The sequence below is a fragment of the Carassius gibelio genome, chromosome B16, assembly GCF_023724105.1.
Source record: "Carassius gibelio isolate Cgi1373 ecotype wild population from Czech Republic chromosome B16, carGib1.2-hapl.c, whole genome shotgun sequence".
Taxonomy (NCBI): Eukaryota; Metazoa; Chordata; class Actinopteri; order Cypriniformes; family Cyprinidae; genus Carassius; species Carassius gibelio.
In genome coordinates this window covers 11,288,949-11,314,902 of record NC_068411.1, presented here as the reverse complement: position 1 = coordinate 11,314,902, position 25,954 = coordinate 11,288,949, and the positions used below count along the sequence as shown (strand labels likewise).

Genomic DNA, 25,954 nt, shown 5'->3' with positions numbered 1-25,954 from the left:
CCATCAGCCATCAGCGAGAGCAGCCGTGCAGCGAGTCTGGTTCAAAAGTTCACGCCTCTGTCTCCAGTTGTCTTATTCTGGCTAATATTTCAGTGAATGTGAGTGTTTGGGATCCTCGCGCAGATTGACAGACCGGGGCAATGAGATTACAGCAAGCCTTCGGTTAATAGGACTGCAGCTTTTCACAATTAAACTCCCTTCACTCATTTCAAATATTAATGATGGAGCTCGGGCTGACATCGTGAGAGAAACCGTGAACGCGAGAGGGAAGGACAGTCAGCACAGTGGGAAAAGTGCTCGGGAACGTCTCGCTCATCATTATCACCCAAATGAATTTGGGTTGCACGGACACTTTTTAATAAGCTTTGCATTTCTCTCTTTCTGTCGCTGTCTTTTTTTTTTCTCTCTGAGAACTGAATTCCATTAAAAGCTCTTTTTCTGCAATGTCCGTGCATAAATATGTATGGAAGGACACTGAGTGAAAGACAAAGGCCTTGGGTGGATAATGAGGGTTGAGGAGGAACTGACAGGGGAATGACTTCCTGTGAGTCCTGTGTGCCACATATCTGACTTTAAAGCACTGTTTACTACGGGGCTGCTGAAGCACACCGGTAAAAATAGCAATGGGAACTATTACACGTCAAAGTGCTGGAAATTGAACACGAACGCTTGCACGAACGAGCGCGCTCGGTAACTCTGACAAAGATGTCCACGGTGAGTAATTATTGGTAAAAGGTGTGGTGGATCCACTCGGAGTGAGTGGCTGGATGTATGCTGCTGGTATCTGCATAGCAGTTGTCATTGCATAACAATCTAATCATCAGTGAGGAGAGGATCCAGACATGAACCCCCTAAAAGCATGCCTACGGCGACAGTAGCAGGCAAGCGCTCCCTGAGGACGGGGGGACTGGGGGTGTAGGGAAAGAACGAAAGAGAGAGAGAAACGAGGAGAACAGCTCAAGAAATGAGGGCGACAGAGTGAGAAATGTTGACAAACAAGAGGATAGGACGGCGAGGGTGAGAGAGGGGAAATTAAATATGAATGTATAACTACCGGAACGAGAAAAATAGCATGAGATGATTAAGCTGACTCTGACATGACAACCGAGAAAGCCCAAGAAAAATTAAGATAGGACATCCGGATAAAAAAATAAATAAAATTAAAATATTTGTAACTTTTTATTTTTATTAGTATTTTTATTTTATTGATTTGATTGATTATATTATTAATTTGTATAATACTCCAACACTGGACAAAATGGGGATATAAATGGGGATGTGATTAGTTTTTTTTTTTTTTTACTGAAGATGTAAAGATTTTTTTTAAAACGTGAAAATGTGATATTTGCAACAAACATGATAATCATTTGTAAATCATTTTGTAAAAGCTGATTTTCTTCAACAAAAACAAGCACTGAGATCTTCCTGTGGGTTTCTGCCAAAATAAAAGCTAAGAAAAAGCAACAAATCCATCATTTAACAACTTCCAACATTAATACAGTGCCTTGCATAATTATTCATACCCCTTCATTTGTTATGTTGCTGACTTATGCTAAACTGCTTTAAATATGTATGTTCCCACATCAATCTACACTCCACACACCACAATGATAAAGCAAAAAACTAGTTTTAACATCTTTGCAAATTAAAAAAAGAAAGAAAGAAAAAAAAAACCTTGTGTTGTCTGGAACAGTTGAAATATAGCTCAGGAGCATTCAATTCAATTAAATGGGCATGCTTGGGAAAGGCACACGTCTTAATAAAAGGTCTAACAGCTGATAATCCATATCAGAGCAAAAATCAAGCACTTATATCAAAATAACTGCTTGTACAGCTTAGAAACAGGTTTGTGTCAAGCCGCACATCGGGGGAAGTGTTCATAAAACTGAGCCAAACGGAGCAACTGATGGAGAAGGGCTTTGGTTAATGTGGTGATCAAGAACCTGATGGTCACTCTAGTTGAACTCCATGATCATATGTGAAGATAGGAGAAATCTACAGAAGGACAAATATCATTGCAGCACTCCACCGATCTGAGATTTATGGCAGTGTGGCAAGACTAAGTCCTCTCTTCAGTTTAGAAACATGAAAACACACTTGGTATTTAAAAAAAAAGCACCTGAAGGACCCTCAGACTGAGAAACAAGATTCTCTAAACTGATGAACCTCAATTCTAAGCATCATGTCTGAAGGAAACCAGCTCTGCTCATCTCCTGCAGTTAAATCCCAAAAGTAAAGTGTGCTGGTAGCAGCCTCATGCTGTGGGGCTGTCTTTCAGCGGCAGGGACTGAGGGACTCGTTAGAGTAGAAGGAACGCTCAGTGCAGCAAAATATTGAGGGGGGTCATATGATGCAATTTCAATTTTTCCTTCTCTTGAAGTGTCACAAGCTCTTGGTGCATAAAAGAAGATCTATAAAGTTTCAAAGACTAAAGTCTAAAATCCAAAGAGATATTCTTTATAAAAGTTAGGACTCGTCCACACTCCCCTAAAACAGCTCGTTCTAACTCGCCCCCACATCTCTACGTCACTATTTGGGAAGATTTGCATAACGGTTGTCTAGATGTTCATGCAAAGAAAGAAAGCATGTTTTTTTTTCTCGTTGTAGTATTGTTGTTGCTGCCACTGCCATGTTGTATAGGCGCTGTGTGTTCGGTTGTGAAAGCGAAACTACTTTGTTTGGTCTTCCAAAAGAAGATGATATCTGCTTCATCATGCCTGGAGCTGATCCGTGCTGGTTGCTGAGAAAATACATCAACTTTGCACTGTGGATCGCTGGATCGGCTTTCACCATGGGCGAAGTGGAGTCCAGCCCAGGGTCACCACATGTGGTTGCCACAAGCTCCTTCATAGAATGCGTCGGCTCACTGTGAGTGATGCCGTTTTGTTGATAAAGCAAAACTACTTTGTTTGGCCTTCCAAAAGAGGACACGACTAGAAATCATGTTTATATCACATTTATAATAGGGTTTAATGTCTCGTCACTCCGTCACACGCTTGAGGTAATCGGCCAATCACAACGCACTCGACAGTTGTGTTTTTCAGAAGGCGGGGCATAGTGGAGAAACAATGTGTTTTTGAACTTTAAACATCATAAAAAAAAAAAAAAAAAGTGAAGTGACATTCAGCCAAGTATGGTGACCCATACTCAGAATTTGTGCTCTGCATTTAACCCATCCGAAATGCACACACACAGAGCAGTGAACACACACACTGTGAGCACACACCCGGAGCAGTGGGCAGCCATTTATGCTGCGGCGCCCGGGGAGCAGTTGGGGGTTCGATGCCTTGCTCAAGGGCACCTAAGTCGTGGTATTGAAGGTGGAGAGAGAACTGTACATGCACCCCCCCCACCCACAATTCCGTCCGGCCCGAGACTAGAACCCACAACCCTTCGATTGGGAGTCCAACCCTCTAACCATTAGGCCACGACTTCCCTTAAACACATCATAAACACATTTCATTACACAAAATACAAAAATGAATAAAATAAATCATTTTAATGAAGACCTAGTCCAGAGCAGTCAAAAGCCCAGATTGGGCAGAAGGTTTACCTTCCAACAGGACAATAAACCTAAACACACAGCAAGTTTGGCTTATAGACAACTCTGTAAATGTACTTGAGTGGCCCAGCTAGAACCTGGGATTGTACCCTGTCAAATATTTCTGGAAAAACCTAAAAATGTGTGTCTGACCCCATCCAGCCTGACAGAGCTTGAGAGGTGAAGAGGCAAGGAGAAGAATGAAAGATAATTGCCAAATGCTGATGTGCAAAGCTTGTCGCATCGTACCCAAAAAGACTTGAGGCATAAGGTTCTTCAGCTCCATATTTAGTTAAGGCTATGAATACTTATGCAATGTACTTTTTTTCTTTTTTTTTTTATAAATTAATTTATTTGTGACAATTCTGTTATTGCTTTGTCATTATGGTGAATGGAGTGTAGACTGATGTGGAAAAAAGTAATTAAAAGCAGTTAAACATAAGGCTGCTTCATAACAAAATGTAAAAAAAAAAGAAGAAAAAAAGGGGGTATGAATACTTTCGCAAGGCACTGTAAATTTTAGTATTGTAATTTTACTGTTGTTCTGTTGATAAAAAAAGACAACAACAATCATGATGATAACCCTACAACAGTAAAAAAAAAATACTTCAGTAAAAAAAAAACGTATTCATTTCAAGTTAAATTGTGCTTTGTTGAGAGAATTGTATGTCTGAGAGAATGTTAAAAAAAATAAAAATAATTTTTAATTGCGGTTTTGCAATGATTATTAATATATATATATTTTTTATTATTATTATTATTTGAAAAGCAGGACAAAACAGTAAAAAGCACAATGTGGCAATTTATTTAATGCAATGGTGAAACAAATGACAAAATAGGCCTACATGTTTCATTTTGTTTGGCTTATGCCAATAATCCCTACATTCAACATTTCTCAAGATATTTACAAGAGTATTTAGTGGATTTTTATTATAATTATTATTATACATTTTTTTAACACTTTTTTCTTTTTTGACATTTTATTGATTATTGCAAAAAGCTACATCCTTTGAAAATTTTCTGTAGTATAGACTTATGTCATATGTTGATACCTCAAAAAATCGACAAAATCTGTTATTTTTCAAGAAGATAGATAGATAGATAGATAGATAGATAGATAGATAGATAGATAGATTCTGACCCATCTATCATTTATGCAAAAGAAATGGTTAGAGGCAAAACAGATGAAAACATTTGTATGGGAAATGATGTCAACATTTTCCCCGGTGGAAACACTACCAATAGTGTTTAAAATAATAATCTGAATTTAAAACTAGTTGAGCTCTATATTATTTTCCCTTAAAAGGGTAAATTCACCTTCAGTTGGTCCCCATTGACTTCCATTGTATGGGGGGAAAAACACTATGCAAGCCAATGTGGACCAGCTGAAGGTGAGCTATACCTAAAAAAAACAAAAAAAAAACTAAAACCTCCTGACTTTACAACGGTCCCAGTTCGGTTCCAGTAAGGCTTACATTTGATACATCACTTATATCAGTAGTTACATTTGTAAAACATATTGGGCCAGACAGCAATCACTGAGAAATATTAAATATATTATTACAGTCGTAAAGGTTTTTGGAAGGTGACCATATAATGACAGGATCAACAGAATCACTGACCATGCAAAGTTATATCCAATCTTACAGCTTCTTTGTCTCCATGACATAATGGCAGTAGACCTAGTAACGTTTGCACAATATGCACAATAGTATTAGAAAGCTACATCAGGCTAAAGCTGTTTAGCTATATATGAATATGCATTGCATTATCAACATCATTCCTGTTGGTGGAGTGATATGTGATAACTAGGTTTTACTGAATAATTCATACATGTGCATACATTTATACAAGAAAAAAAAAAATACATATTTTGACCTAGTATACCCTCAATTTACGTCCTTTGTAAGTGCTGCAGTAAGGAGTGACAGCCCCATATTCATTTCTCTGAGTGACAGCACAGTTTATCAGACTTTTGAATATCAGCATGAAGTTCTTCAGCTTAAATATACAGTAGCTTCCCAGGCTTCTGATTGTTAAACAACAGTTAAGCTGAACTTTTGAAATAACTACATAAAAAATATTTAAGGGGACATTATTTTGGTAACACTTTAGTGTAGGGATCAATTTTCACTATTAACTAGTTGCTTATTTGCATGTGTATTAATAAAATATTGGCTTTTTTTAGTACTTATAAAGAGCATATTCTGCATGACCATATTGTACAAAAGTAATATAGTTACTGTAATCCGTTACTTTGTAACTCGTTACCCCCAACACAGTTTGAAAGTATTCTCAGTAACTTTACAACAAGGTTGCATTTGTTACAGCGAGTATTAATATTTTTTAACGTTAGATAATAAAAATACAGCTGTTCATTGTTCCCCTTCTTCCCCATTAAAGAACACTGATAGATAAAACCTTTGATTTTATTTATGTATTGAATGTTGGAATCAACATTTAATAAGATTAAACAATTCTTTAGGATTACTGGTTACAATTTATTGATCTTGTAGAGAGTAATAATACATTTACATACTGAACAATATTAATTAACTATATTTGTACTTACTGTATGGTTAGGGTTAGTATTAGGGTTGGGTTTAGGGTTACTTGCATATAATTATGCATAATTTATTGTTATTATAATAGTAAGTATATGTAATGTGTAACAAGGACACCTTAAAGTAAAGTGTTAGAAATTATTGGTCACACTTTATTTTAGGGTCCAATTCTCACTATTAACTAACCATTAACTGTGACTTTGTCCTCAATTAACTCCATTTGCTGCTTATTAATAGTTTATAAGTTTGTTGTTAAGTTTAGGGTAAAGGGTAGGATTATGGATGTCATGCATTATATGTACTTTATAAGCACTAATAAACAGCCAATATGTTAATAATAGACATGCTAATAAGCAACTACTTATTAGTGTGAATTGGACCCTATACTAAAGTGTTACCAAATTATTTTTCATAGTTCATGTGGTTAACTAATATTAACAATCAGGACCTTTTCGTAAAGTGTTACTTTAATACAGTTTACATAAATTGTTTTCTATTTTAATATATGTGACCCAGACCAAATTCTTAATTCACTGGGGTATATTTTTAGCATTAGCCAAAAAAACTTTGTATGGGTCAAAATGATCGATTTTTCTTTTATACCAAAAATCATTAGGGTATTGAGTAAAGATCATGTTCCATCAAGATGTTTTGTAAATTGTCTGCTGTGAATATATCAAAACTTAATTTTTGATTAGTAACATGCATTGCAAAGGCAATTGCAAAGGCGATTTTCTCAGTATTTTTTTTTTTTTGCACCCTCAGATTCCAGATTTTCAAATAGTTGTATCTCTGCTAAATATTGCCAGAACCTAATAAACAATACATCAATTGACAGATTATTTATTCAGCTTTCAGATAATGTATAAATCTCAATTTCTTCACTTTAGACTGGTTTTGTGGTCCAACGTCACATATTTATTGATGTGATAGCAAAACTGAATATTCAGCAATCATTAATAATTCTAATATGCTAAATTGGTGCTCAATAAATATTACTATCATCTGTTTTAAAAACCGTTGTGCTGTTTTATACTTTTTGGAAACAGTTTATTTTATAGGATTCTTCAGTAAAAATATATATATATATATACGCATATGAATTAAAATCTTTACAATTTAATTAAAATAGATTTTTCTTCCAAATGCCATATGATAGAGTGGACAGTTTAGGAGAGTATGTCTGGTTTTTGCTCATTAGAGAGGCTAAATAACAGCAACACCGATGAAAACTTTTGTCATGCTATAGGCCTATTGCTATATTTTGTGGGGGAAAAAAAAAGAGTTGGTAACTGGTAAAAGCTACAGTGCTTTCTACCAAACAAAAGTCTATTTTTCTTCTCTTTTAAAAATACATTTCACAGATTCAATAACACAAACCTTGTGATCTTTGCCAAATGTCTTTTTTATGTGTGTGTGTGTGTGCAATATGCATCAGACAGGCAGTAAAAGTCCATGGATGGCACATCAGAGGCTTAGACTACAGTTGGATAGCCTTTTTCACAAACAGCCTTATTCATAAATTTAAACACAATTGAAATTGGAGACAGAACTACAGAGTAAGAAGGACAGAGGCCAATAAAGAATATGAGAGAGAAAGTCTGTCCTCCCAATTAAAGAGAATAAATGTTAACAAAAATCTATGCTAAGGCAGACAAATTCTACATTACACTGACACAATAAAAATCTGGCTAAAACTCCATAAAGAACTTTTCCTGTCACAACAAGACACCTTTTTATGTAGCATATATATTGCACCGCCAGAGCCCCCCACTACAGTGAAGACATGTTTTATGCACTTTAAAAAGAGACATGCCATTTCCAGGCTCAGGGAAATGTGCTTGTTTTTGGGGATCTAAATGAAAGAATGGGATTATGGCTTAACTTCACAGACACACGGGGAAGAAAATGTATGAATAAATTAGATGTCCTTTATAAATGACAACATTTCGCTTTTCCAAATAAATAAGCATGACTACACCGTCAATAAGAATGGGAAAGTCTGTGTCTGTACTTGTAATAATGCAGTATTTATAACAAAGATTCCTAATTTTTCAGAGCATTTACTATGTTTTAGAAAAAAAAAAAAATATTTTTTATTTTTGCAATGGGTTGTCCTTATTCTCTTAATGATTAATTGGCGTAACGTTCAATACACCAATCAGAGTGTCATCTCCCACTCTCTTTAAGAGCGAGATGCGCTCGCGCCATGGCAGATCGCTATTTACATGGCGGAAATTGTTGGCGGAAAAGCTGAACGCTTCTCAAGCGAAGAAACTGATCTGCTCATGTGCGAAGTTAAAGCGTGCGAGCAGATCATCTACGGGACAAGCAGGAATCCACCAAAGCTTCCCGGGCTGAAGAAGGCGTGGGATGAAGTAGAATTATAAGTAGTATTCATCATTCTAAGTAGTAATAGGCTGAACTGCAAATAGGTAGCCTAATTCTATTACATGCAATGACTATCCATCATTAAATTTTTATATTTATGTAGCCTGAACAATAATATTCTTTAACACTGTAATCCTGTAATAAGTTTTTAATATTGTGTGATGCGCATCCCTGTGTGTAATAAGCAAAGTCAACGCGCACTGTGGAGCCGCCCAGAGGCGCATTTTTCTACCATTGTGCTCTTTAAATAAAAAATTAAAAATATTGCACCATTGACTTTAGACTTTAGAGGTTTGAGTTGGTCTATGGTGCAGTCTGTTTTCAGCTCCTTAAAATAGCAAACACACCTCTTTTTTAGACCAGCATACCCATGGGCACACAAATGGGCGCAAATGCATTTGCGAATTAAACGACGTGGCACGGGACGGGAAAATGCGAACAGTGCTGGACTGAAACTAGCAAACACACTTGAGCTGCACCTTGTGTTGGGTGTATGATAGGGCCCCAGGTGTTAATCTGTGAAAAATATTAATTAAGTATTTGAAGGAACTTAAAAAGTCAGAAAACAAACAAATAAACATTGGAATAGAAATGGATTTATTCTATCTGGCACCAAGAACTCTTCTCCAAAATTACTGAAAGTGATGGTGTGAAGGGGGAAAACCACTGCCTTATTAAATCAATCCACACTGATAGTGAACATGGAATAAAGAAATAGCAACAAAAGAACAAAATCCTTTTCTCAGGATAGTGGAATGATTGTTACAGCTGAAGCCCAACATTATTCAATATGTGCATCAACATGAACAAGGTGGAACCACTGTGGAGCAACCTGCAGCCCCTGTACTCACTTCACACAGCACCAAATCAAACAGATGTTCTGTACAGATACATCTGCTGTCTTACACTGAACAGGATTTACAGTAGAGCACCACCAGTCAACTTCAATAAAACCACAACCATGATCTTCTAGAAAAGATCCACATCCGAGGAAACCCTACACATATTCACATTAGGAGCTAGCCACATAACTCACTCATCACACTACTATAATCTAGTACTATAAATCAATTCCAAAGAAAAAATTTAACATTACTGTAAATATACTGAGAGCTAAAAGCCGCAGGGACCTAAAAATGCCCTTTATAAAACTCCTGTTCGAATTTAGCCGGAAATATTAGAATCAGCTTTCTCGCCCACTGCCCTTTTTGCCAGTGGGATGTGGAGGTCCAGTAACTGATAAGTAAAAATCTGAAAAATGAGCCAAATGTTTAATTGTAAGGCAATTTCTATAAAATATCCAATGAATACACCAACACATGCCAAATACATGACCCACATAGAAAATAACTTTTTTTTGTCCTGACCTTAACTAATTGTCATGGAAAGCTAAGATTTTGGAAATATTTTAATAATATAAATATTTATTCATTTGATATTCGATCCAATCCATTCCATGAAGAAAAAATAAATAAATTAAAAATAAAATATCCATCGTCATAGGATAGGAAATCTAACCCAATAATGCATAAAGGGGCTCAAACCGACCCATATTAATTTCCTAAGGAGTTTGGACTCACTATAGAATCTATTTATATTATTTATTTATTTATTATTATTATTATATATATATATTTTTTTTTTGCTCTGAGCCAAGAATTTGCTTTAGATACTGAATTCACAATATTCTTAAAACAGTCGGCAAAACAAATACCTGGATGATCTATTATTGTTGCTACTACAGTAGTTCAAATCCAATGGACACTTGACGATCCATAGGCCATGCACCTAGAGCCGTTAATAGTGATGAAATGACACAACTCACTCTATATCTATAGACAATGTACATTCAAATTGCATTCATACTACACATGCTTGATAATAATTTATTCATGCACAGGAATACTTCTTTAACAGTCACAATGTTCTTCATCAAAATTGATGAAGAACATTGTGACTGTTAAAGAAGTGTAGAAGCTACTCAGACAGTGAGCCATTTCAGATTCAGCAGAGAAAATCCACAGGAAAGTACAGCTGAGGCTCCAGAAAAAGAAAGAGGTGCAAACTCTGCCCAAAAGTTATTCTTAGAAAAGTGCAAATTGCATGTGAAATGTTTTGTATCTGTCTGCAAAGATCATTTTCACATCTAAGGAAAATGTGGGGAGTAAAGATTCGGAGTATAATGTACTTTACAGTAAATCTAAATGGGTTTGTGTTTGTGTAGAAAATCTATTGGTGTACTAATGAAATACATTGTAAAATAATACATTTTGTAGAATTTATAGTATAAATTGCATATATAGATCACACCATGGTAATGCAAATTTGTGAAAACGATGACATTATGCATTACGTATGTATACTGGTGTATCGTTTTTTATTTTTATTTTTTTTACAAACTGACTTTGCCAACTGCCAGGGCAAGCATTGTAGAGAGTTTTTGTAGATCCATGTGAACAGGGATTTTTGTCTTTTCTTTTCACTATAATTAGACCAAAATGAAATTGAGCTGCCCTCTAACATAATACACAGACATCAGGGAAACATTCTTTAACAAAATTATTAATAATTTATAAACTCCGTATATTCTGTCTTTTTATATTTCTATTTAACTTACATCAGTTGTTTTGCATAAAGTCTGTCTTTTAATTGTTTTCTTTGAATGCAACAAATCAGCAAATGCTTTGACTACACATAAACTTGTACATTTGCTAGCTAATCAAAACTGAAATAGAGAGAAATGTTACCTGCAGGGCCAGTCGGACTACAGACGAAAGGTTTTTGAGCAGGCAGTGGATGATGTCCAGCAGACAGAGGAGCAGAGAAGAGCAGCTCTTCAGCCCTGAAAGCATTTCTCTCTCCAGTCTCACACCAGAGACTTCCACAAAGACATTACACACCATCGCAATCATACCTGAGAAGAGATAAATGCAAAAAAATTCTTCTATGCATCTGCTCTGACTGTCCATCTGATGGACACAAACACAACCCATATGACCTAAGATCGCACATCACATTACACGAAGGAATAACGAGTTTGAAAATAAATATTACCGAACTGGAACATTGCTTTTTAATTTTTTATTTGAATTACCTTGACTTTTCCTCACATTTTCCTTGTATTATCTCTGAACATATAATATGCATAAGACAAGTTTGTACAAAATGTAGTTGTAGTTCATGCATCTTTTCTGCAAAGACATTTAACAAGTGACTTGTTTAAAGGTCCCCTAGACTGCCTTGAAACAGGCAGCATTATTCTCAGGTGAAATAATTTTAATTGAAACAGGAAGACAGGGTGGGACATATTAAACAGCCCCGCCCCCCCTTTTAAATAGCCATTAGTGTTTTGTTTATATCTGCTTGGGCCAAAGCGGCAGAGCTTGGTAAAGCCACATTTGACAGCCACAGTCTTATAGAAGTGTTCTTGTTGCTCAAGTGGTAGATCATTGTTTTAACAAGCGCAAGGTTGGGGGTTCGATTCCCTGGGAACACATGATAGGTAAAAATCGAAAGCCTGAATGCAGTGTAAGTAACTTTGGATAAAAGCGTCTGCTAAATGCATTAATTTAATTTAATTTAATTTAATTTAATTTAATTTAATTTAATTTAATTTAATTTAATTTAATTTAATTTAATTTAATTTAATTTAATTTAATTTAATTTAATTTAATTTAATTTAATTTAATTTGATATATTATTATGGTGGCCATGCAAAACAAATCACAATTCTCAAAGCAAAATAAATTACAAATGCAAATCTATAAAAACAACTCTTAATATTTTGCATATATATTCTCCCCTTTAAATTCTCTCTGCCCCACATAAACAAATCCTAATTTAACACACCTCTGACATTTTTTTTCACAATAGTGTTTTCATTCATATAAAAAAAAGAAAGAAAAAAGAGAGAGATATTGATAATGGCAAATAGAAGAGAACTATGTCAAATTTAAAGGGGGGGGGGGGGGATGAAATGCTCGTTTTCACTCAATATCCTGTTAATCTTGAGTACCTATAGAGTAGTAATGCATCCTTCATAACTCCAAAAAGTCTTTAGTTTTATTATATTCATAAGAGAAAGATAGTCTGTACCGATTTTTCCCGGAAAAACACGACCGGCTGGAGGCGTGACGTGTGGGCGGAGCTAAAGAATCACGAGCACCAGTAGGCTTTTGCGTTGAGAGCATGTGGAAGCTGTGACATTACTGTGAGGGAAAAACCATCAGCTGTTTATTTATGATCCAGAATGAGATCCCGAGGCTGAAACTGAACGAGAGCAGCAGCAGCAACGAGCAACCTCTCTGGCATGGGAGGTGGACGCACTAACAAGGAGGCAGAGATATTTTAAGCAGTTTTACTCACCGCCTGCGGTTCCAACACACGATCGTGGCCCTTTTTCATTGGGATTGCATCATCCTTAAGAAATAAACGATACGCAAATCCGTCGTCAAATTGGGCCTTGTTTGTAAAACAAGCATCTTCGAAATGCAGGGAACAAACAAAAACACTTGCACAACTCCGTTGATGCTCTGTAAAAATAAACTCCATCCACTGGTCCCTTAATGCTGTTTCTCTTTTGGTAATCTGTGCAGGGTTGTCTTGCCCTGGCAACCAAAAACACACTCCTTTTGTGACATTTCGCGACGCTCTCGCTCTGATCAGTGAATGCTTGTTGTGCTTTCAGTGCTCTGCTATTCCGGCAGACGTGCCCTTAGGACCCATATAAGGAAATTCCGCTCCATCTAACGTGTCACAGAGCCATACTCAAAAAAACCTTTCCGAAACTTGTGACAAACCGGAAGGAGTATTTTGGGAACAAAATTACTCCTTCAAACGTACAACTTAATTTTTGAAACTTTGTCCATGTTTAGCATGGGAATCCAACTCTTTAACAGTGTAAAAAACTCAGTATGCATGAAATAGCATTTCACCCCCCCTTTAACGTCATTCCCATAGACGCTGTATTAGTAACACCATCGCATTAGCGTTAACTAGTATATATATATATATATATATATATATATATATATATATATATATATATATATATATATATATATATATACAGTGTAATAATACAGGTAATATAATACAATATAGTACAGTGTTGTAAAAGTACATGCATATTTTTTATTCCGGTCACACTTTATTTTAGGGTTCAATTCTCACTATTAACTAACCATTAACTATAACTTTAGCCTCAATTAACTCCTTATTTGATGCTTACTTATAGTTTATAAGGTAGTTGTTAAGTTTAGGGAATTGGGTAGGATTATGGATGTCATGCATTATATGTACTTTATAAGCACTAATAAATAGCCAATATGTTAATAATAAGCAACTAGTTATCACTGTGAATTGGACCCTATACTAAAGGGCAATTCATACAATACATTTAAACTGAGCTGCTTTAATACCATCTCCAACCTTTCTACCACTACTCTGCTGTTCTTCTTGCTGGGGGAGTCCCAGATTTCCCATAAGCATTAAGGAAATTAAAATATACTTGGGGGTCCCCTGGTTAAAAAAAAAAAAAAAAAAAAAAAAGTAAAACTTAAAATGAAGTTTTGATTGCTGTATTAAATTTAGATCTGCTTATGTTACATGTTTGCTATGTATATTATGTTATGTTACATAATTTTACCTGTTTTTACAGTGTTGCTCATTGTAACTAGGGATGCACGATCAATATTGGCTGATATTTAATTTCTTGTCAGTAAAGCCGGATCTGTAATCAGTGGTAAATCTCTGCATGTGCGTGATTTCACGTGGAGCAGCATTTACTACAAAGAGCCGTTGTTCATGGACAAGCTGCGCCAAACCACGATCATATTTTGCGCATGTTATGAGCAGCTTGTCAATGAACAATGGCTCTTTGTAGTAAATGCTGCTCCACGTGAAATCACGCACATGTAGAGAATTACCACTGATTACAGAACAGGCTTTACTGACAAGATGCGCATTAAATATCAGCCGATATTTATCGTTCATCCCTAATTGTAACAAATCACACATGATTCTGCCAATCAGAGGCATTCAGATTAGTCATCGCTGAAACCCCAGAGATTTGTTCAGACTGAAACTCACGAATTCCCTCATAATAAAAACGAAGTGCAGATGTGCGTATGATGTAAGTTAGAGATTAATTTATAATACACTGCTTTATTGGTTATAAGAGGAGTTATGAGTGCTTCAACACTAGCTAGACTGACTGTTCTCATTTAGAATGTGTTCTTTCACTGCATGACTCAGTATAATAAAATGCATTTAGAATGCCCCCAAAATTCAAGATATGGGGGCAGTAAATATATTTATATTATTTTATATAGTTGATAAATATCACACGAAGAGTGCCATGTGATTTTGATTTTATACAACAGTTCAATAAACAAGAAGTTAATATTAAAGACTCACGGACCCTTTGACACATTTCGAACACTGCCTAAGAGAAATACTGAAGTATTCTCATTTAAACCTTTTACCATTATTTAACTTCAAGGATGCAGAAAAAGGGAATGAGAAATAATTTTATTTTTTACACTTAACTCCACTGTACTTACTAGTTAATATTTAGTTTAATTAATTCAGGGGAGCAGAATGAATGGCAGACCTTGGGTTTCTACATTAAGTGCACTATACAATAAAAATAACCACAAATCTGCACTTGTTCCTACAGTATATAGTAATTTCTGAGCATTTTTTTTTTACAATATAAGTCTGAGATACAAAACATGAAAAGTCCTTAAAAAAAGACACATGAAATAGATGATTTTCCACAAAAGATGAAAGCACCCTTACCTTCACCTTATCATGGCCTTCTTTCTCAGTATTGTTGAAATATTAAGATTAAATATGCTCATCTCTCCATTCTTTACAAAGTGTCTATGTGGCATGATCTGTCACCTACATCACTAGAAGCATGCAGTTATAGACTGCAATGGTGGGTGCACACAGTTTTTAATATTAGTATTTTTCTATACAAATAGCATTGCTACTACAGGTGGAGCTAAGTTCTGCATTTTCCTGTTATTAAGAAAAACTATGCATTCAAAGTGAGCTGAATTGGAGTCTTAGAGGAATGCAGAATGAAGATGTAACTGAAAGGCCTATTAAATGAACACAATGAGCACAGTTTCCCTCAATGTCTTGGTGCATTTACTATTGAAAACAGGAAGTAGGGTGAAAAGGTCTGTGCCATTTTTTTTTTTTTTTAACATAACTAATATAGTTTACATCATAGAGCAAAACCGCAATTCACAGCCACAGATATAGTTGAACTGATTTGTCATTTTAGAAATAATATAAAACTGTAACATTTCTGTAGTAATATAAGTTACCGTATTTTTTGGACTATAAGTCTCCAGCCGCATGTTTACAGTGTAGACTACAGGAGCACTAAGCAGCATTTCTGGCAGCATAGAGCGCCCTCTCGCAGCTGTAGACGGTAATGTTTTCTATTGGTTCATTTCTCTTGGTTCATGTCAAATTAATTTTGATAAATAAGTCGCACCTGACTATAAGTCGCAAGACCAGCCAAACTATGAAAAAAAGTGTGACTTATAGTCCGGAAAATACGGTACTGTTAAAACCATTTACATTTTAGTAATTGTGACAACGTGCAGTTTGAAAATTTTGATATTTGGTCTTTATAATATATGGTAAGGTAGCATTCTTGCTCTAGAAAACATTTGATTGGACAAAATTTCTTCAGTGCATTGTACATCATACATTTTTCTTAGCTTGTATTCTGGAAGGGAGCAACTGTACATTTTAAAAGCACATATTTATTAAAGATTTTTTTTTTTTCTTTTAATCAAACAACACCAAATATTTACGTACTAAAAGATTTATTATTTATTTTCAAAAATTAGAAATTTTTGAATTTGAAAATTAGATTTTTGAATCTTACTGATTTTTGTTCTGGGACTGGATTCATGAAACATTCTTATAAAATAAATAAAATTCTTCTTAATATTAATGTTCTTATCTTTTCTCTTAAAGAGTAAGGCTAGTTCACCTTAGAATGAAAATTAGTGCAAGTTTTACTCACCCTCAAAGCTTCATAGGTGTATATGACTTACCTCTTTCAGATGAATATTACACATTTTCCTTGCTATTCCAAGCTTTAGAAAGGCTGCAGTTGGGTGTTTTTTCAACAGCCCAAAAGTAGTCAAATAAAGCACATCCATCCAAAATTAAAAGTGCCTCACATGGCTCCGGGGGGTGAATAAAGGCCTCCTGTAAGGGATCGATAATTTTTTTTTTAATTATCCACATTTAAAATGTTATAAACACTTTTCTCTCACTACTGCTAACTGTCAGATGTGGAGGCCATTCTGGATAGGTGATGTAGGATGTATGAACAGCGTATGAGCTGGTGATTAGTGACGAATGGGGAAGCGATGAGGAGAGACAGCTAAACAAACAGTGGTCATGAATTAGAAGTATTAAAAAGGGATTTGTAAAAAAAAAATGTTGAAAGATTTCAATTTAAGCCAAGAGGACACTGGTTTTCTTTACATATCTCACAGGCAAATGCATGACACATACGTCCGGAACGGCTTGCTCATATGACAGTTGAAAGAAGTGAGAGAAAAGAGTTTTCATGTTTTAAACAGGGATATTTTTCTAACAAAACTGCATCGATTCGATACAGGAGGCCTTTATTCAATCCTACACGCATTCACTCAGGTATACAGGGTGCAAACATCAGGGCATTGCTAAGTCAAATGCAATGCTAAGTCGTAAGCAGGCTGGTTGCTAAGGGTGGATAACTGCACACTGATCCACTCAAGACTAAAAGTCTACATAAACATTTTGGTTTTATTTGATAAATTGCATCATGCAAAAATTGCATGGAGCACTGAAGATAGCAATGTGCTGAAACGTTTGTTTGCTTGTGTACATCAAACATTTCACAATTTAATCAACTTATTTTAGCTACATTTAAATAGACAAATTCAGCTGACTAATAAATAATAATAATAATAATAATAATAATAATAATAATAATAAAATTTAAAAAATAACTAAGGACCTACTTCTCTATACGGAGGGAAACACACACTCCACACTAAATATAGAAGATACTATCAATTCACTGCATTGTTGTCCCCTGGGGACTACAAACTCAACACAAACAACGCTAAAAGGTGAAGTGCCCACTAGAAAAACTATTTCCAGTTTCACTGTATTGGGAAAGGTATGAGAAAGTGTGTGTGTGTGTGAGTCTTCCAGTCCCAGCAGTAATAATCAAGAGGAGTTGAGTAAGACCTGAGGCTATCACGCTGTTTATCTGAGATTAGTACTGCAGTTATCAGAGGTGAAGGACCCATGCATGTAATTCGCCGCTTGACAAATTATGCAGGATGAAAACAACAGCAATGCCATCAACAATACAAATCTACTGCCGAACGAAGAAAACACAGCCAAGGCTGTCACCTTTAATACAGGGGGAATACAGATGAAACCGGAACTGCAGCCTGGAACGTTCACAATTTAGGTGAATTATCATAAATGCACACGGTGCAAAAATTACTTCTGAAATTTGTATGTAAATATATTGAACTGAAATGCATACGCAGGTCCTAAAAGAGCTGTGAGCAGTATTTCAGTGCTGTCTCAAACACAGAGAGCTTCTTGCCAGACACTGAATATTTATGCTTACAGCTGTACAGTTAAATTTATGTAACTTACTTTCTCTTGCTACCAAATTTACTGCTATTACTTCCAGTAAAATGAGTCATGCAAATACAACTTCAGGATATGGATGTTTTTCCACCTCCATGAGCAAAGAGAAAACAAACAAGTCAGCAGTTCACGTTTTACGAGGAAATTCCTCTTTCTTTCCCTCGTACAGCAGTCAAAAAGCAGATATGTGACACAAAAGTCAGTGTACATACCTGAATTTTTATAATAAGTCACATGTTTGTGTGGTAAAATACCTCAGTGCCAACAAGTAATGACATTTACAAAAACACTATTCACTTTTAACTAGTTGCTCATTAGCATGAATATTTATTAGTTTATTGAAGGAAAACTCTTCCGTAATCTAAAGTGCTACCGTATTTTTAATTTTTAGTTCATGTTAACCAATTTTCACAAAACAACCTAATATGTAAAGTATTACCTGACACACTACACTACATTTTATTGAAGAACCATTCAGCATCCGTTCATTTTAATAGAAGGACAAAACTGAATAATCTATATTTTTTGCACTGTTTTTTGTTTTGCAGGTTTAAGAGTCATCACATAAACGTCAAAGTACAATAACACATCTCTAATGAGACATTATGTCCTTATCAATTGAGAAAACACTTCACTTAATTATTTATAACAGCATACCTATGACATTTCCAGCTTTGAAATTGTACAGCAGAGAGATGCATTCATGGATGGCGAGTGAATGTTTGTGTCGGCTTTGTACGAGTTTCTATAGACACACAGTCTCCAACACAAACACAATCCTTTCATGCTTTGAGTGTACATGGACTTAGAGCTCCGTAATGTAACCGATTAAAGCTGCAGCTTTTCGGCTAAAAATTAACCCGAAATCAATATCTGAGCAAGTACATAACCAGCCAGTGTTCAAAACGATCTCCTTCCTTTAGTCTGATTCCCAACAGTTATCTTATAATAATGTTTTCTAATTTGAGTGTTACGGGTAGGTTTTTGCGAGCAATTCGAGCTGCATCATTACGTCACGTCCGTAAACAAAGTTGTCAGAGCTAGTAGGTTATCACATGAGAGGATCATGCAGGTGGCGGATCGTTTTTAGTTTTTTCTCACAGCAGCCAGAATAATTAAATGCATCATTTTGATGGCGGATTGTAATCCATAAAGGATTTTGTATTTATGAAACAAGTGAATGAAAATTACATTCCAATTATAAATGTGCTTCTGATTACAGATAGCCTGGGATTACAAAGATTTGTATTTGAAAGAAAACCAATTCGAAGGGAGCATAATTTTATTTTGGGTTAAAATAATTTCTTTATATCAAATTCGAAGAGTATGACAATTAGAGGTTAGACTGTGCAGAAGCTGAAATTTACACGCTAATACACACATAATTTAGTTTTTCTTGAGCCATTCAGAGGTGGACTTGGTGGTGTATTTGGGATAATTGTCCTGGTGCATAACCCAAGTGTTCTTGGGCTTGAGGTCGCAAACTGATGTCCGGACATTCTCCTTCAGAATTTTCTGATAGAGTTCAGAATTCATGGTTCCATCAATTATGGCAAGTCATCCAGGTCCTGAAGCTGCAAAGCAGCCACAGACCACCACCATATTTGACTGTTGGTATGATGTTCTTTTTATGAAATGCTGTGTTGGTTTTACGCCAGATGTTTATGACCTCCTGGGTGAATCGTCTTTGAGCTCTTGGGAGTAATTTTGGTAATTTTTCACGACACTGTACGTCACTGGAACTGATGTTTGAAGAGCATATTTTGTAGTGTTGACTATCCTGGAGTTGGACTGGCTATTTAAATGTAGTTTATATAGACACTCCTATTGGTCATTATTTACTCCCCCGAAGCCTATAATACTTTATTCCATTGGTAGTACTCAAAAAAAAAAAATAATAATAATAAGAATTTTGCAAACTAAACAGTTTTGGTTGCCATTTACATCTATTGTATGGACATAAAAATACAATGGAAGTCAATGTGAACTTAACCCTTTTGGTTATCAACATTCTTCAAAATACATCTTATGTTCAGCAGATGAAAATAATTGCTATCCCTTTAAATAGCAGTATGGTCTCCAATTTTGTAGTGGTTTATAATATATTTAACTATTTTTTTTTCAAAAGGTTAGGTTGACTAGTTTTAACTATTTGCAATTATGACAAATTTGAGAAGCTAGATTTTCAAGGTAGTTTCTAAACATTGAACACTGCTATTTTTCACAGCCATTTTGTCTGGATTTCTTCCTCTTGCATATTCCTTCTCCTTTGTCTGTTATCTTTCACCCCAACAAATGGTACCAATTATAAAATTCATCTAGCTTTTCTCACTATTTCCTCTTCTCAATCAACCCTCAACTCCACCGCAACTCACATTCTCTCATTTTTTTTCTTTGACTCTCTCTTACTCCCTCCTTAACTTGCGTCTGCGTCCCATACCCATGCTCTTTTGCTAGCACCTTAAAGAACCAATTACAGCAGAGCAGGGCCGAGGTGACTGGCATTAGCAAGATAGTGCTAATTGTAGAGGTTATATTTAGTGCCGGGTCAGAGCTCTCCAAGAGGAGGAGTGCTGATAACGATGCTGGCTGTATGAGATTGCTCGTAGATGACCCTGTGCTGAAAAAAAAAAAAAAAAAACAGGTGCGGAGGGCAGGGTTTGTTACGTCTGATCCCAGCCTGCAGCAGCCTGGACCGCTTAGACAGGAGAAGGGGTCCATGAGGGGTTGTTGTGATATGGGGAAGCGTGCTGTGCACAGATCTACCAGAAAACAAGCCATTACAGGCCTCTACTTATCTGTGTGGCTTGGGATATGTGTGTGAGTAAGCTTCACTACAGTGGATAGACAGGAAGTGAATTGTAAAAACACATCTTTATGTGAAAAATACAAATGAAATATCCAGTATAAGTAAATGAAGTAACAAAAAACAAATAAACACAAAAAAACTTGAATGAATTAATTAATAAAAAAATTTTTTTTTGGCTTTATTAGTATAAATTGCTTAATCATATATGCTAAATACGGCCTAATTACAAATTTGAAGGTTGCTCAATATTTTCAAAAAATGCCATTTTTTACAACTACTGTACATATTATTTAGTCTTGATTTAAGAACAAAATGTTGCAACCAAATGATGTGCAGAGTTAGATACAAACCCGATTAGTAGTCACTAAGAAAATTCATATGCGATAAACATTTTATTTTTAATGAACAGCTGTTAATACATCTGTTCAGACCAACATAACATTCACATGCTGTCAGTGTGACAGATTTATTTATTTTTATGATTTATTTATTTTTTAAGAGCTTTTTGGTGTTTTTCCATTGCACTGTGAAAAAGGCCAACCAATAAGATCCATGCATTTGGTAACATGCCCTGAGCTGCTGCTGTTATACAAAAATATGACTTTGTGACACTAAGAAACAGACAATTTTGTAAAGCTATAATAGACAGAATCTGAAACGGCTCTTCTGTCTCTTTACTCTTGTATTTGGTGTTGTCTGATAAAAAAACCTCAGCAAATACCAACATCTGAATAGCTTTTGAAAGCATGTAAATACCATTTGCGTTCCTTCCTTCACAATGACAATGTGGTGTCAGAAATGGAAAGTTACACACCGCTGCCTTTGTGTAGCACTATATTTCTGCACTTCCATAAGTGACACCTACTATCAGAGAGTGAATTTGCACTTAAGCTCAGCCTATATGCCATTTTTTACATCGGAATGAACAGACAAATCACATACGAAAACTGAATTTTTCTTGCTGAACATTTGTGCTGGAGTGCACAGGCTTTAAGATCATACATAGCACCGTAAATTAGATATTTATTGGATGGAAAACAAACGTGATGTCCGCACACTAATATTACGTGTTATTACGCTTATTTAACGTGTTAGTTAATGCAGTCAATGTAAATCTCAACCTCTCTAGGACTGCATGTGTACGTAAGTGCGAACCAACGCTCTTTTTTTCCATGGTTCCCCCTCCTTCCCAGGTGCTGAATGTGGAGAGTGTGTGTGAATCTGACTCATCTCCTTACGTAAAAAACAAACACACACAAACGTACACCCACGCACACCTCAGTGTACATCTCGCCCTATGTTGTGCCGAAGACAGGCATGTGGGTCCAAAACTGTCAACATGAGTAAGGCTATTGGAATCCATTACTCAATAATTCAGCACAGAGAGCTGAAAACGTCAGGGTGCGACTGGGCATTCACACGGCAGGCTGGGGGGAAAAACAGCCTTGCATGGGCATGAACAGAGAGGCAACAGACAGCAACTTCTGCAGATGAGAGAATGAGTGAGAGGCTGCCCAGTAGCTGGGTAGATAGTGACAGATAAAAACAGGAGGCGACGGGAGGCTTTTATTGATGCCCAAGCATGGAGAGTGGGTGATGTGAGGGCTAGATGGGTGGGATACTAAGTAGATGTGGGCTACAGGGCCGCCACACATGAGTCCATGCTGATAAAAGCAGCAGTATCTGGTGGAAGCCCTTAAAAAAAGGCAGCTGGACGCCCTCCCCCTCCATCAGAGTCACACACAAAGTCAGACAGCGAGATGAGAGCAATAAGGGTCTGGTAATGGAATGAAAACACTCCAAAACAAAACAAGGGCAGCTCTCTGAATGCAGGCCCTTTTCATGTGTGTGGCAGTGTCTGGGTGAAAAGACTGTGTGGGTTTGTGTGTTCTGGTTCAGAGATAGGCTAGAAACCGGAGGGCCGATATATATATCAAAGCGAATGACGTTCAGATGTACTGCACCTTGCTGGTCGAATGGTCTGAGGTCTGTGCCCTTCTGTCCAGTCAGATTGCAGAGGAGAGCCATGGCATTCTGCATCATGCTGCCGACTGTGTTATTCTTGTGCTCCTAAAAAAAGAAAAGAAAAAAGAAAAAGTCTTCAATTAAAATCTCAAAACATCTAAAATCAATACAAAAAATAAATAAATAAAAAACTCTGAAAGCACCACTTTCAAAGCTGTGTGTAAATTAGCTGATATTGCTGTGACTAAGCATAATTAGACTTCTGCACAGTTGGAATTGTTTATTAGTGGATCATACTGATGAGAGGTGTGTTTCATGTTTATAAACAAGTGGTTCACAACCCTCCCCGCTAGGGAGCCTCGGCAAACTTCCAGGCGGGCCCGAATAAGTCTTAATATTATTTAAATGTAGTTATATTATCATAATCATATTTAAAATGATAAAAGAACACTGAAAATAAAGATGTACCATATTAAAAAGACATCATTTTACATCATGTTTATTTCAAAACGACAGAGAGGTACACCAGGAGGGCCTTTGAATCCAGTGTCAGACAAACAGGGACCTGAAGTCAAAAAAGTTGAGAACCACTGTTCTAAATGATCAGGCCGGGTTAATGACAAATCAAGCAAAACATTTCTCACGGGATGCATTAAAAATATCTTAATTTGTGTTCCGAAGAGGTCTTACGGGTTTGGAATGAGGGTTGACATGAGTAATTAATGACAAAATGTGCCAAATAACTCCGCGTACCCATGGTATTATCACTGAAACACAATACTTTTTGTTGCTTATACCTGTAATCCAACACAGTAAAACACTCCCAGTAAGGAAAAAAAAAAAAAAAAAAAAAAAAAACTGCCTGCTATAAAACTCACAACAGCAAAAAAGTGTAGATCATCAATTCCACTTTTGTGTAACGTCTACTATTTCCAAGAGTAGAGAGTGAACCTAACCAAGAGGGCAGAGGTGCTGTCAGATAGAGAGAGCCAAGCCTCTGCCCTTCTCATCTCTACCCCAGGGCAGACACCCGAGGCTGGGTGAGGCCAACAGGGGGAGCTGGGTAAGACCGGAGGTGTCAGGACGGTGTTGTCTAGCTCTTTTGACTCTAGGGTCAAAGACACTGTCTAATCCTGGAGCGAGCTCAGGTCCAGGGGCCGATTAAAAACATGATAAACAGACAAAGAAGAGCAGAAAGAAGGAGGGAAAAAAAATCGATGGGGGTTTTAATTAGAGGTCTGAGTGAGGCTTGGGAGAGAAAGAGAGATAAAGATGGAGAGAGAGGGGTCTGGCCAACTCTGCTGGCTGAGAGACAGATAGAGAAGGGTATGTCTGTCTCAGGGGAATCTCTGAGCCCCTCCACAGGCTGTGCAAGAATTTTCAAGGCCTGGAATCATTACTTTTTCCGCTTTATTTCCGCACGGAGCCTCGGGAGAGGTGGAGTGGAGGGGTCGTGCATTCATCAGGAACCTTCAGTCCATACATAAATATAGCACACACACACACACACACACACACATACAAACTGCAGGAGAGACAATGAGGAAGCATTTAATATTGGGTCAGTGCTGAAAATAGCTTGCTTAACAAAACAAGCATTGATGTCACAGAGTGAAACAATCATCCTTAACATCTAACTACACATAGTATCGGATGTTTTACCACTGATTTTACACACCATCATTGTAAGGAGGTCTATAATAATTGCAGAAAAATAACCATTAAGGCCCCTATACACTAAGCGAATTTGAAGCAAGAATTTATGTGACCTCTTTTTGAACAAAAAAAGGTCAAAACAAGGGAGGAACTTTTGCAGTTTGTTTAGAGAGTTTGGAAAAACTTTTAGAGAAATTTCACTTTTGCATGCTGGTAAGCAACTTTAAACTAAAATTAGTCTGGGGCGATCGGCCTATGTTGACATGGAAATCTTCTCAGGTTCATTTCTTTGGTCACACTTTATTTTAGGGTTCAATTCTCACTATTAACTAACCATTAACTATGACTTTTGCCTCAATTAACTCCTTATTTGCTGCTTATTAATAGTTTATAAGGTAGTTGTTAAGTTTAGGGTATTGGGTAGGATTATGGATATTATGCATTATATGTACTTTATAAGCACTAATAAACAGCCAATATGTTAATAATAGACATGCTAATAAGCAACTAGTTATTAGTGTGAATTGGACCCTATACTAAAGAGTAACCATTTCTTCTGTACAGTCTGTCAAGGTCAGAAATCAGTTAAAAAAATTATCGCACTGGAAATCAGCTTTATAGTAGAAAATTAAGTTGTAATTCTAATTGAAAATGACAATTTTAATGTGTAATACTACAAAAGCAGTCTATTGCATATAAATAAACATGATTCGACTTGATTGCCAAATTGGAGAACTGGTACAAATGTATTCACATTGCTATGATCAGATGCTTCAACACTGACATTTCTGTTGTGTGTTAAATATGTGCAGAGCACATTGGGCATTGTTGAGATGTTCTCAAACAGTATATTGCTGCTAGGGTAAAAAAATAAAATAAAAAATACACCAATCCTGATTGACATCCTTTCCCTTAAACCAACTTTTCTCCACTAATGACATATACTGGCATGAGGGCAGGACAACAAGCCCTGTAGAAAATGGAAAATGCCAACAATCCACCCATATCAGCCATATCACCCTGGAGCCCAAGACCGGTTGCCCACTGAAGCTAAGCAGGGCTGAGCCTGGTCAGTACCTGGATGGGAGACCTCCTGAGAAAACTAGGTTGCTGATGGAAGAGGTGCTAGTGAGGCCAGCAGGGGGTACTCACCCTGTGGTCTGTGTGGGTCCTAGCTTCCCAGGGTAGTGATTGGGACACTATACTGTCAACAAGCACCGTCCTTCGGATGAAACGTTAAACCGAGGTCCTGACTCTCTGTGGTCATTAAAAATCCCAGGATGTCTTTCGAAAAGAGTAGAGGTGTGGTGGGCGTTCTGGCGCACTATAGCTGCC

The 25,954-nt window shown here is 36.5% G+C and overlaps 2 protein-coding genes across 4 annotated transcripts in view; both read right to left on the bottom strand.

Moving 5' to 3' along the window:
* LOC127974920 (serine/threonine-protein kinase ULK4-like) overlaps positions 1-19,120 on the bottom strand; it is a 62,964-nt gene extending 43,844 nt beyond the window's left edge. The window contains exons 1-2 of one of the 3 annotated variants that reach the window (XM_052578513.1): positions 18,847-19,120; positions 11,244-11,410 (exon numbers count right to left, since the gene is read on the bottom strand). In XM_052578513.1, coding sequence (XP_052434473.1) covers positions 11,244-11,408 — 165 coding nt within the window. In that variant the 5' untranslated portion in view covers positions 11,409-11,410; positions 18,847-19,120. Of the gene's footprint in view, positions 1-11,243; positions 11,411-16,580; positions 16,728-18,846 lie in introns of those variants that run through there. The other 2 variants (XM_052578511.1, XM_052578512.1) reach the window with 2 other exon arrangements.
* Positions 19,121-22,597: 3,477 nt separating this feature from the next.
* LOC127974309 (serine/threonine-protein kinase ULK4-like) overlaps positions 22,598-25,954 on the bottom strand; it is a 38,650-nt gene continuing 35,293 nt past the window's right edge. Inside the window, exon 7 of the mRNA XM_052577491.1 lies at positions 22,598-23,068. Within this exon, the coding sequence (XP_052433451.1) occupies positions 22,604-23,068 (465 nt within the window). The 3' untranslated portion in view covers positions 22,598-22,603. The remainder of the gene's footprint in view (positions 23,069-25,954) is intronic.